The sequence below is a fragment of the Pelophylax lessonae genome, assembly GCF_965119305.1.
Source record: "Pelophylax lessonae genome assembly, chromosome: 5".
NCBI lineage: Eukaryota > Metazoa > Chordata > Amphibia > Anura > Ranidae > Pelophylax > Pelophylax lessonae.
Genome location: NC_138772.1, coordinates 471192667 through 471206544, shown reverse-complemented (window position 1 = coordinate 471206544; position 13878 = coordinate 471192667). Strand labels below are relative to the sequence as shown.

Here is a 13878-nt window from a genome sequence, read left to right as displayed (position 1 = left end):
GAGCAGAGAGGAAAAGGAGGGGGTTGATGTTCCTGGGCTGAGGGGGAGTGTGGAGGATGTTTGGAGAGAATGAGTGCGCTTCAGTCTGCCAGCAGACCACTCACCACCACACCTGAGAGAAATAAAGGTGCAGTGGCAGACATCCTGGAAAACCATAGATTGCCACAGATGCTGACAGAGCCCATTGCCTGATCAAGGGGAAGGATACAGTGGACATTGACCAATTGTGCTGCTTACAGTAAAAAGGTCACCACAGGAGTAGGTGAGAGGTCACTGGCCAAATCCCACTACACTTTAACAAACAGGAACAGTGTTGCCTGCAAATATTACAAAGAGAGAGTGTATATTACACAGTGCTGAACTATTATGGTGGTCTTACTCTCCTTAGTTAGGATTAGCCGAGTATAGGGTTTAGGAGGGGTTTTGCCCTATATGCCAGTTGTTCAAAAGTTTTGAGAATGACACAAATATAAATTTTTCACAACATCTTCTGCCTCAGTTTTTATGATGGCAATTTGCATATACTCCAGAATGTTATGAAGAGTGATCAGATGATTTGCAAATAATTGCAAAGTCCCGCTTTGCCATGAAAATGAACTTAATCCCATAAAAAATATTTTCACTGCATTTGTGAAGAAGGCTTCAGGGCACCCAAGAAAGTCCAGCAAGCAAAAGGACCGTCTCCTACAGTTGATTCAGCTGTGGGATCATGCCACCACCAGTGGAGACCTTGCTCAGGAATGGCAGCAGGCAGGTGAGGAGAAGACTTTTGGATGATGGCCTGGTGTCAAGAAGGGCAGCAAAGAAGCCACTTCTCTCTAGGAAAACCATCAGGGACAGACTGATATTCTGCAAAATGTACAAGGATTGGACCTCTGAGGACTGAGGTAAAGTCATTTTCTCTAATGAATCCCCTTTCTGATTGTTTATGGCATCCAGAAAAAAAAACTTTTTCAGAGAAGAAAAGGTGAGCGGTACCATCAGTCCTGTGTCATGACAACAGTAAAGCATCCTGAGACCATTTATTTGTGGGGTTGCTTCTCAGGCAAGGGAGTGGGCTCACTCACAATTTTGCCTAGGAACACAGCCATGAATAAAGAATGGTACAAAAACAACCTCAGAGAGCAGCTTCTCTCAACCATCCAAGGGACGTACAATGCCTTTTTCAGCATGATGGAGCACCTTGCCATAAAGCAATTGTGATAACTAAGTGGCTTTGGGTACAAAACATCGAAATTTCGAGTCCATGGCCAGGAAATTTCCCAGACCTTAATCCCATTAAGAACTTGTGGCCAATCCTCAAAAGGTGAGTGAACAAAAAAAAACCCACAAATTCTGACAAACTCCAAGCATTAAATATGCAAGAATGGGCTGCCATCAGTCAGGATGTGGCTCAGAAGTTAATTGACAGCATGCCAGGGCGAACTGCAGAGGTTTTAAAAAAAAAAAAAGGTCAACACTGCCAATATTGACTCTTTCCATAAACCTAATATAATTGTCAATAAAAACATTTTACATGCTTGTAATTATACCTCAGGATACCATAGTAACATCTGACAAAAAGATCTGAAAACACTGAAGCAGCAGACTTTGTGAAAATTTATATTTGTGTCATTCTCAAAACCTTTGGCTACGGCTGTACATCTGCAATAATTATTCCCCACCCAGCCAGGTGTGTCAGAATGCTTGGCGCAATTTGCAGAGTTGTGAGCACAGGAACACGGACCCTAGAAACAGCGAATCCTTCGGGGGTAAGCATTGCAAAGGTGAAACTTGTAAAGAACGGTTTATCTGTCCAATGATTTATACAGCAATGATCTTGAGTTTGGACTAATGGTAAATATCATCATACTGGTGATGGCTTTAAAGCACATATACATAGGTATGAATGGGCCTTAAAAGTGATTTGGTATGTAGAAATGTTGGTATGTAGAAATGTTTAATTACAGATGTAAAACAGTTATACAAGCTCATATCAAAAATGTTTCAAGACATTAATTAACTAAAGTAGGTTTTATGCATTTATTTGCAGGTGTCATAATTGAATTTGTTGACAGTAATGTTAGGAGAAAAATATAAATATATACTGTATATATATATATATATATATATATATATATATATATATATATATATATTTTGTCATGGCCAAAAATATTGGCACCCCTGCATTTCTGTCAGATAATGCACCACTTCGCCCAGAAAATTGTTGCAATTACAAATGTTTAGGCTAACTCATGTTTATATCTTTTGTTTGTATTGCTATGACACAAAAAATTGGATTTTTGACTTACCGTAAAATCCATTTCTCTGATGTTCATTAATGGACACAGCTCCTGATCTTCTTAACTATTGGGTTATACTGCCTCCTACAGTAGTAGGACACTAGGCAGAAAAATAACTTGACTATGCCTATGGGCAGTCCCAGGAGGTATACTCCCCCTCTCTGCTATAGGTACCCAGTTTTGTTAAAAGCTGTGTCAGAAGTAATACAACTCCATAGAGGGGTGGGTGCTTTGTCCATCAATGAACATCAGAGAAATGGATTTTAAGTCAAAGTTCCCATTTTCTCTTTCATTCATTGACGGACACAGCTCCTGATCCTCTTAACCATTGGGACATCCCCTCAAACATGAGGGGTGGGAACAGCAAGAAATATTCCCAAGGCTAAAACGTAGCCAACTAGGTAACATGAGTTCAACCAAAACAACTGGAGCCCACATGAAAAACATTACACCCCCAAAGCCCCCTGAACAGCAACCTGCAAAACCTAGCGGCTAAAAGAGGCATCCGCAGATACCAACACATCCACTTTATAAAATTTTGTGAAAGTGTGCACGACGACCAAGTAGCAACCTTTCACACCTGCATTACTGACGCCTAATGACGAAAGGCCCAAGAAGCATTGAGCTCCCACGTAAAGTGTGCCTTCACAGGGAAAGGAGGAACCTGACCCTTAATCGAATAGGCCTGAGTCACCGTCTGTCTGATCCATCTATAAATTGTCATCGAAGAAGCGGATAGTCCTTTTCGAGGCCCATCTGTAAGCACAAATATCGAGTCTGACTTCCTAAAAGACTCCGTATCTGCCAGGTACACCCGTATAGCCCGAACCACATCCAAGGTATAGGGCTGTGTTGTATTAAGGTTTGGTGTGGGTTGTCTTCTGTGTCCTTTCTCCCTTTCCCTTCCCTCCTCCCTCTTCTCCTTCCTTTTTGTGGAGGCGGCAGGGGGAGAAGGCTGGTGAGTACAGTAGTCCAGTGGGCGGAGATGGATCTGGCATCGGGGTGGTGTCCCCCTGGAAAGGTATGGACAGGAAGTGGCACACAGTAGTGGATCACTAGATCTGTACATTGAACAAGATCTGGACAGTTGTCCAACCCTCCGAGTGGATTACCACTGTGGGAAGGGTAATGGGGTGGGGGAGGGGCAGGGGCCACCTTCTTTTTTTTTTCCCCTCTCCAGGTCTTCTCTCAAGGATAAGAGGTGCTAGCTGCTCCTTTGGTTGCCCATGGCTCTGGTAAATCTAGTGTCATACAATGTTAGAGGCCAGAATACACCTAGCAAAAGACATAAGGTAACTAAAGAATTGCATCGTTATGGGGCTGGAGTAGCCTTCATACAAGAAACAAATATTACACATACATCAGGGATTAAATTGTCTTCCCAGTTTTTTCCTATGTGGTTCTATGGCGACTTGGTTTTGAGCCATTCCCGGGGTGTGGCGATTGGATTTGATGGGAGCACTGTGTTTACATTGAAGGAGCAGCTAGCAGACCCTGAGGGGATGTTTTTGTTTAATAAGGGAAGATTTTTCCATATGGAGTACATATTTGCAAATATTTACTCCCCAAATAAAGGTCCAAATAAGTTTTTGAGGAAAAGTTTGATGACATTCAAGAAGGGGAGGCTTATTGTAGAGGGAGACCTTAATATGGGGTTGGACCCACAGCTGGATTCATCGACGGGGACTTCCCATCTCCCATTACAAAAGCAGAATGAAACTAGGAGATTACTGGGAGAGTGTCAACTAGTGGATGCCTGGAGGATGAGACACCCAGAACTTAGAGATTACACTTATTACCCTTCAGTACATGGGTCTTTTTCAAGGATTGATTACATTTTTATAGAACATCAACTCCTAGTCTTTCTTAAGGATGTGATAATTAAGTCTATCACGTTCTCTGATCCTGGTGATAGTGCAGTTAGATCTAGTTTCAGCAACACCTAGAGGTGTGACTCGCTCATTCAAAATCCTAAGATAGTCGAGAAAGTATAGAAGGAGATGGAGAGCTTCTTTGCTATTAATGATACACCGGAGATTTCACAAACTACCTTGTGGGAATCACATAAGGCTTAAATAAAGCGATATTTTTAGGCATTGGGACACAAAGAAAAAAAGGAAAAGATTGAGAGGAGGAACCAGCTACTTAGGTAGGTACATACACTGGAACAACGGACTAGACCCAAAGGCATGCCAGAGAAGAAAGAGTTGATTGAGAAGAGAGGGGAATTGACGGCACTTATGGAGCAGGAGACAAAAAGTGCATTTCATATAGTTATGAATGAAAAATATCAATGGGGAAATAAACTTGGGAAACAGCTAGCAAAAACAGTGAGGGAGAAAAAAAACGCATGCCATATTCCCAAAATTAAAAATGAGAGCAGAGAAATTGTCTATTCGTCCACAGATCTTGCTCAGGTGTTCCACTGGTATTATAGTCAGTTATACAATATTCAACAGAAAGGGAAAGGTAGGGATAGAAGTAAGGGAGATCTGGCAGGAGCTTGATTTCCCAAGCATGGCCCTGGGGAAGAGCCCAGCCCTGATGGATATTTGATCCTGTATTATAAAAGGTTTCAAAAAATTCTAGTCCCCAAACGATGCGAATGCTTTAATATACTGGGGGAAGTATGTTAAAATAACCCTTAAATTGAAGGAAGGGAAAGATTCCATAGCACCAACGAGCTATAGACCAATTTCTCTTTTAAATACAGATATTAAAATCTTCGCAAAAATAATAGCAAAAAGAATAAAACCTTTACTGCCGAAATGGATACACAATGATCAGGTGGGCTGTGTGTCTGGTCGGGAGGGGGAGGGACAATTGTCTCAAATCACTATATATCGGCTATACTATTGTAAATAGATGCTGAAAAGGCCTTTGACAGGGTCAATTATACACCAATGTTAAATTAGCTAAAGGAGCAGCTGGACTTACAGAGACATAGACCTCTTTCATGGTTGGGTAGAATAAACGCGGTAAAAATGAACATTCTTCCCAAGCTCAATGTTAAATTAGGTAAAGGAGCAGCTGAACTCCCTGAGACATAGACTTCTTTCATGGTTGGGTAGAATAAACGCAGTAAAAATGAACATTCTTCCCAAACTCATATACATATTCCAAATGGTCCCAATCACCCTCCCTCAAGTCTATTTTAGGAAGTTAAGGGCAATTGTATTAAAATACATATAGGCACACAAACGCCCGAGAATCGCCTACGTAGTACTAACAAAGAGAAAAGGGTTGGGGGGGGGTAGCTGCGCCTGATTTTAAAAAATATTAACAGGCAATTTCTATAGCATGAATAGCAGACTGGATAAACAAAAGAAAGGTAGGAGCTGGGTAGAAACTGAGTGCGCACAAAGCAAGGTAGATTTGACTGACTAAAAACACGTTAAGAATTTATGCTAGTCTAAGTAGATTATTCCACTGGAAATATAATGCACCACTGATTTTATTAATAAACACATTTTTTTTTAAACCATGGAAAGAGGATTATTTATATTTTGTCAGATGGGCAAAAAGGAGGTGATACAGTTAAGAGATGTAATGGTAGGAAACAGATTGTGCACTTTTTTTGAACTAAGACAAAAAATGGGGAATGTTCCACTTGATGAATGGATATATACACAATTATAGCACTTTGTGCACTCTCCCACAGCCTCTGCGGGGAAGAGATAATATGAGACCAATAGAGAAACTGTTTAGTTCCCCTGTGTGTATGAAGCATAGTATATCCAAAATATATAAGATCTTATTAGCGGAAACAGATTCTGTATACCCACCTTATCTAGGGAAATGGGAACAGGAATTAGGACCCCTGCAAGACGAGGAAAAAAGGAAGAAAGTGTTGAAATTAGCTTGCTACTCATCAATTACTTGACAACAGAGATGTGTTACAAGCTTTTGGCTAGATGAAATCTGAGCGAGGGCCCAGAGGTTCAGTGCAGAGACATCCTCAACTTGTTGGAGGGGATGAAGAGCTCCTGGGACCTTTGCACATCTGTGGTGGGAGAGCACAAAGATTCAAGTTTTCTGGGAGGGGATTATTAGGTTGATTTACCAGATTACAGAATGCTGCATCCAGATGGAACCTTGGAGTTACTTGTTTCACAACACAGAGAAAAAGGCGAGGGTATAAGAATATACTAGTGCCTCACCTACTGAATGCAGCTAAAAGGCTGATCCCGGCACTTTGGCATTCGCCAGAAGTCCCGAGTGGGCTGTAAGGGTAGATAGGGCGAGATCCATGGAGCAAACAATGTATATGTAGCGCTACCCCCTCAGGAGCTGCTTAAGTAAAACAGGTCCCGCTCTCTGCCTTTCAGTCCCAAGAACAAGCTCCACCCCACTGGCACACCTGGTAATGTTATGAGTGTATACACCTTTAAGGACACACTGACACAATATAAATGACGTTTGCTGTTTACTTAAAGGATGAACAAGTGTAACTTTGAGATAAACAGATACAACTCTATCAGTCAGACGAATCCCACCAAAGTCAGTGTAATTCAGCAAGAATGATGTAGATATAGGTGTAAATAGCAAATAAAGAATGTAATAACACAATATTATAGAGTTGTGAACAATGACAGTTAACCCTTATAGCACTATTTTAACTATTGCTCAGGATTATGCTAAGGCTGAGTTTATTCTGACTAATAGCTGTAAAGTAAATTAGATGTGTCCCTTTTAAGGTGTAACTGATATTAAACCCCTTCTCCTAGCAAGGCCTTGCTAAGTCTTTGCCGGCAGTTGGAGCTCTTATCACTGTCCAATGTGAGATTTGTAATCCCAAAGAAGTGATATATGCAATACTGTCTGCGGTCAATGTGTTGATGGAAAAAGGATTATACTTGCGGTTTGGATTTCACACAGGCCCCCTTCCGTTCTATGATGTCCATATGTGAGAATCCTGCAACACAGGCGATGCGCCCTCCCACGCTCCGGTATCTGGGAATAAGCAATGCTCTGCTGCCACAGGCTGGGTTGAGGCTGGGTTCTGCGGGCAGGTCAGGTATAGGTTTATAGTCTCTCACATGATCCTTTACTCCCCCCATTGCTCCCTGGGAGAACAGTTCCTTCAGTAATCCAGATAACAGTCTGCTCCCAATACAGAACTATATCTCCCACAATCCTGTTCTTCCACTTCTTAGGAATCCCTTCTGAAAGCAGTCTTAAAGGAGCACAGAGACAGTCTGAAGGAGCAAAACGGTAAATCTGCAGTATCAAAGAATGGCAGTCCGCTACATATACAGCAGAGGACTTCTGTGCAAAATATCTGAATATATGGGGGGACTGGCTGAAGTTTAAAAAAACTAAGGATTATATAAAGATGCTGGGTGTTTGAGGTCCATAACGGAGATAGCTTGGGGCTGAATCACCTGGAGCCTGAGTGATCAGGGCCAATATTACCTATGGCATCTAAGAGAGGAGTATGACAGAGTCTGTAGGTAGTAGAGAACATAATAGGAGAGGCTTTGGATATTCAATTATTTTTTTTTGGGTGGGAAGAGTTTGATAATACAGAAGTTATTTGTAAAAGTTATACATGCATGTTAAACGGCGCAATGACTTGATTTATGTTTTTTATATGCTGATAGAAAATTCAATAAAAAGTCAATATATATAAAAAAAATGACCGGAATTCCTACTGCCTCGATCCTGCGCATCCTGTGGCGTCCGCTAGCAGATCCCGTGACCGTGCCACAAACCTGTTTAGCCGAGAAGCCAACATATCTATCTCGGGGATGACCCACTGTAAACACAGTTGATCAAACACCTCCAGATGAAGGGACCACTCCCCCTAGTCCAACGCCTGCCGACTGAGATAATCCGCCTGCCAATTTTCCACCCCTTTTACGGCAAAGAGGGCCGGAACAAAACATTCTGCCCACCGAAAAATGCCGGCAACCTCCAGAGCTGCCAATACACTTCTTATTCCACCCTGGTGATTGACATAAGCCACAGTCGAGGCATTGTCCGATTGGATTAGCACCGGACACCCCTTTAGGCTATCTGTCCAGTGATTCAGGCACAGCCCGATCGCTTGGAGTTCCAGGAAATTTATCAGGAGTCTGGACTCTTCCAATGTCTAAACTCCCTGAGTGGAGTTTCGACCCAGGACACCTCCCCACCCGGACAAACTGGCATCCGTGGTGACCGCTGTCCACTACAGGGGGAGAAAAGATTTGCCCTGGTGAAGAGCTGGAGAGCAAAGGCACCAGATCAGAGACCCTTTTGTTTTTCGGCTCAGCTGGATTTGATTGTCCAGAGACTTCGGACACTTGTCCCATTTGGCCAAGATCTCCCTTTGCAGGGACCTCATATGTAACTGTGCATATGGGACTGCCTCAAAAGGTACAAACCATCAGGCCCAGCACCCTCATGGAAGTCCGGAGGGACAACCCCCTGCTGGACAGCAAGAGATGAATCGCAGCATGCAACTTCTGGAGTTTGTCCAGAAGAAGGAACAATCTGGCTATAGCCCAGTCCAGACTCAGACCCAGATAGTCCAATTTTGTGGAAGGAACCAGAGACTTCTGATAACTCAGAAGCCAGCCTAACTCCCTCAGAGTCTGTATAATGATGTCCACATTGTCCATCAGAGCAGAAGGGGACTCTGCTCGCAAGGGAAGGTCGTCTAGGTAGCCCAGCACTGCGATTCCTCGCTGATGTAACAACGCCAGCACCGGAGCCAACACTTTTGTGAAGACCCAAGGAGCAGAGGCGAGACCAAAGGGTAATGCCACAAACTATTAATGCTCCTCTCCAATGGCAAAGCGGAGAAAGCATTGGGGACAGACACATATTGGAATGTGTAAGTAAGCTTCCTTGATGTGGATAGAGGCAAGGAAATCCCCCTGATGCAAGGATACTACCACCGTGCGAATAGACTCCATTCTAAACTTCTGTATCTGCACAAAGCAGTTCAGGGCCTTGAGATCCAAAATTGGACGCACCTTGCCTTCTTTCTTTGGCACTGTGAACAGGTTTGAATAAAACCCCTGAAAATGTTCCAGAGTTGGAGCCGAACAATTACCCCATTGAAGCAACAGGTCTTGTACCTCTCTAAAGAGGGCTTGCAAGCGGTCCTGGGACAGGCGCACATTGGAAGGAAAGAACCTCTCTGAAAGGTAAGAACGAAACTCGATCTTTTAGCCGGACCCTATCACTTTGTGGACCCACTTGTCTTGCACTAAGGATGTCCACAGGTTCGGAAACTAGTGAAGACGTCCCCCAACCACAAGCATGGGTGAGGGCGCACCTTCATGCAGAAGGAGCTTTGTCTTCGGGTCTGGAGAAACTTGCTTTGGACTTGCCAGACCAAGGTCACCTGGATCCTCCCGAAGAGGCTTTGAAAGGCATTGAACCCTTGTCAACCGATCCTGAGCGACTGAAAAACTTCCTGTGAGCGAAAAAGGACAGGCCATGTCTGCGATGAGGTTCCTTACCCTCACTAGCCTGCGGAAGAAAGGTGCTCTTCCCCCTGTGAGACTCTTAATGATATCATCCAGGGAAGCTCCAAACAGGCGATCTCCTTGAAATGGAAGATCAGTTAAGGCTTTTTTTTTTAGAGGTCTGGTCCGCAGACCAACATTTGAGTCACAAAACATGCCTAAGGACAACTGCCAAAACAGACAGTCTAAAAATCAGGGGAACCCCATCCAAAGAAGCATCACAGATAAACTGCAGCCCCTGTGTTATTTGAATGTTATATGCTGCAGTTTTGTATTTCAAAGCGCCTTGTTTTATCATGGCATGTACCTAATATTTTCACTGCATGTTGCTGTACCATGTTTCTTTTGCCTTCAATAAAAAACGTTTAAAAAGAAAAAAAAAAGAAACTGCAGCCCCTGGACCAACTGGTCTGCCAGCACCGCCAAGGCAGGGGGGAGCTGCTTACCCTCCAGGTCACTCAGTCAGAGTTTCTGACACCAGGGCAATGGTGAAGACTGGTCTGAGTGCCGAGCCAGCCACAATGAACATACTGCGGGCCACAGCCTCCACCTTTCTGTCAGCCAGATTCTTAAACACCGGCGATTCTTCTATCGGAATCATGGTTGCCTTATTTGTAAAGGCACCCCGGACACAAAAGGGTTAAAACCGTTTAGGAGATCTTCCCCTTCCAGAGCTACAGGCACAGCTACTTGCAGGACACCAAACTCCCGAACTGGAAACCAAGGAATGATGCAAACAGTGTAGCTGGAACCTTATGAATGCTGCATACAGCTGAATAGGAAAAACCATATGAAGGGTTTACACTCCTAGCAGTGAAACTGGAACAGCATACAATAAATCCCCCCACTAACGAGACAAGGCTCCGCGTTGAGGTTAAAACAGGAAAAACATTTATTGGAAGAACACAGCACACTTTTATACAGAATTTGGAACATCCTTCCCCCAACAACCGCTTTCCCATTGGTCAATTGCACAATACCTGCAGTTCCTCATAAGGTCCTCTCCAGCCATGCAAATGAGGGCTTGAAAATGAGTCAGCAGTGATTGGTCAGATAGCTTGACCAGAAGGACTGCCATGTGCAAGGAGACAGAAGCCCCCAGGGAGCAATCAATGTACACAACAGCCAGACACAGAACAATGGTTCCCTAACGAGCCCTCAATACACATTACTCTGAGTGTCAATACATCTCTTAGCAGACAGCAGGCAAGTTCATTAGCACACCCGACAAAAGGTGAATGGAGAGCCACCTCAGACAGTCCGTCTCCTTATTGAACTTCCTGGAATGACCATATTAGGAGTGGTACTTCCTGTCCAGAGACCTCATACTATACAGGGAATAACATCGTCATTTTAAAAGGGAGACACCATTCCTGCATGTGACTGTCCCATTTGTAGTAGTCCAAACCATGCAAGGCGTTTGGCTAAAACATAGGGGAATAAAGGAGACTGTACGGGCCGTGGAACAGCCGAACAAACAGACGAAAGGAGGCAGCAACAATATAATACACAGTCAAATCGCCATGGGGTTTACGTTTAGCACGGGCTGATGAGAGGGTCCATAGTCACATTGCAAGAGGCGAGCAACCAGGCTTCTCCAATGCCCAATGGCGAGATTGGTCTCGTCACATTATTCAACCTGAAAACCTAGGGAACCACCACCGATGGAACAGTCCACATCTTAAGGAGGGACTCTTTAAAGGGGTACCTCATTGCGAATCACTTAGGGATCACAAAGGGACGTTTTGGATGTTACCACTCTTTTGCAACAAATCTGTCAAAATAGGAAGGAAAAGGAAACACCTTAGCCGGCTTATGAGTGCCAAAGGCAACCGGTGCTTCTGCCGCAGCTTCAGCTGCATTATCCGCTGGTCACTGCATTGAAGGGGGCACGGCACGCTGGTCACTGCATTGAAGGGGGCACGGCACGCTGGTCACTGCATTGATGGGGGCACGGCACGCTGGTCACTGCATTGAAGGGGGCACTGCACGCTGGTCTCTGCATTGAAGGGGACACTGCACGCTGGTCTCTGCATTGAAGGGGACACTTTGTATATTGACCCCCAAAAATAATACCTTGCCACCCCTTTGCCATCCCTGTTTTAAAAGTCTAGCTCAGCCACTGGGCACACAGAGACACACAACAGAAAGGATGAATAGATTTTTTACCATTTTAACTGGTCGCTGGTGTGATATCTATATCTAATGTCAGCACCTGTTAACTAAAACTGGTGAGTTTAATTACAAATTACAATTATATCTTACAAAATTATATCTTACAAATTTGAGAAGGTTTTAAAAATTTTGTCCAGTCCATTTACGGAGTTTTGCATGGAATGTGTCAAATTTGGCTTTTTGTTTCTCCACTTTTTCATGTCATACTGATAAAAACAAAATAAATAAACATGAGAATGCCTAAACATTTGTAATTGCAACAATTTTCTGGGCGAAGTGGTGGTGCATTATCTGACAGAAATAAATGTGGGGGTGCCAATATTTTTGGCCATGGCTGTGTATATATATATATATATATATTATATGTTAAATGTAAATCCTATGAGCGCTGACCTGTGTCTGTGCACCACGGCTATATAGGAGAAATGTCCGGGCTGGAGCTCCTGCATTTGGTATACAATAGACAAAAGATGGAAGGATATTGCTGAGTCCATGGGCAAAAAGCTCCTGTAACATACAGAAATTATACTTCACTGCAGGATATCATCAAATAATTAACAATATACATAAAAAGATCAGTATAACAAATATTCAAGGTAATCCAAATGTTTCTTTAAACTTTCAAACATACATATTGTATAGAATAGGCTTTTGTGCTATGTTTAAGCTATTTTTTACATATTTTTAATATATGAATAACTGTATCATTTTGAAATGTATTTTAATATACATACAGTATGTGGGCATTATGAGCCATATTGTAGAAATATTGAGTCATATTGGAAATGGCTGAGCTGTAGTGTTTCTAAAAATCAGATTACAAGTTAACGGCATTCGTGAGATGAAAATTTATGAATGAAAGCAATTTCAAACTTAAAGATTAGATATATTAATTTGACTTTACCTGATTTTCGTAAACAGAATATTTGAACCTTCTGGCTGAATTGTAAGCAAGAAATATGGAAACTGTGTATCCAACCAATGCAACACTGAAGGCTTCCACCACGACCTGCTGCAAAACATCCATCGTTGGGGCCTGAGGAAGAGGAATTCTGAAACAACAGAACAAAAATAAAGTTGACAAATAGAAATTGGAGCAATTTATGGCCTGGTAGGTTCTCTTTGCCATACCACGCTTGACTTGTACAGTATGGTGGTGATTTAGTAAAGAAAAATTGGCTGCTCACTTTGCAAGGGAATGCTCCCTTGGCCTAATGAATGAGGCAGAGCTCTGCTTTTTTCCATCATCCAATCATGCGCAAGGAAAAATACAATTTTTTTTCTTTTTTTTTTTTGCAGTTGATAGAGCATTCTATGCAAAGTAAATTTGCAAAGTGAACAGTCTATTTGCCTTTGGTAAATCAACCCCTATATACAGTATGTGTTCATATTAAATTAAATAATAAATGTAGTTATATGCTAGGTCCAAGAAATGTTAAAAAAAAAAAAAAGAATAAATAATCACACAAGGATGCCACACTCATAATGTCTGAATACAAAACATACATACAAATAGTGAAAATCGTGTTGAATGGATATAAAGATATGTGCTCCAGAGCATTCTCATATCATTTTTAGTGTCCAGTTTTTCTGGGAGGGAGCGGTAAGGCACGGTGACATCACCAGTACCTCCAGCAATTGCAAAGGGCCAGGGCCAAGGGAAGGGTTTTATTTTTTATTATCTATATATATTTTCTAAAAAAGTTTATTTTTGACAGTATTTTGAATCTTTTTTCATTTGGAGAACTGGATGTTTTCAGTAGAGGACCTTACATTTTAATGCAGGATCTGCTTTTTTAAAGGTAGGTCAGTTGCTAATTCAGCTTCACTGATTTTATTAGTTAACAGACATGATATGGTTTTCACACATTTAAACTAAATTACTAATATTGAAACAATCTCCACCCTGCGCCAAGATAACCCTATAAAGAATCTGAAAAGATCACTGAAGAGCAGCT

General features: G+C 42.4%; 1 protein-coding gene across 3 annotated transcripts in view; it reads right to left on the bottom strand.

The window, feature by feature from the left end:
- SLC26A7 (solute carrier family 26 member 7) overlaps positions 1-13878 on the bottom strand; it is a 99313-nt gene that overhangs the window by 45628 nt on the left and 39807 nt on the right. For all 3 annotated transcript variants that reach the window (XR_014225368.1, XM_082259811.1, XM_082259812.1), the window contains exons 7-8: positions 12825-12972; positions 12314-12427 (exon numbers count right to left, since the gene is read on the bottom strand). Coding sequence is in view for 2 of the 3 variants with exons in the window: in XM_082259811.1 (XP_082115937.1) it covers positions 12314-12427; positions 12825-12972 (262 nt within the window). In the remaining variant the exon portion in view is untranslated. The remainder of the gene's footprint in view (positions 1-12313; positions 12428-12824; positions 12973-13878) is intronic.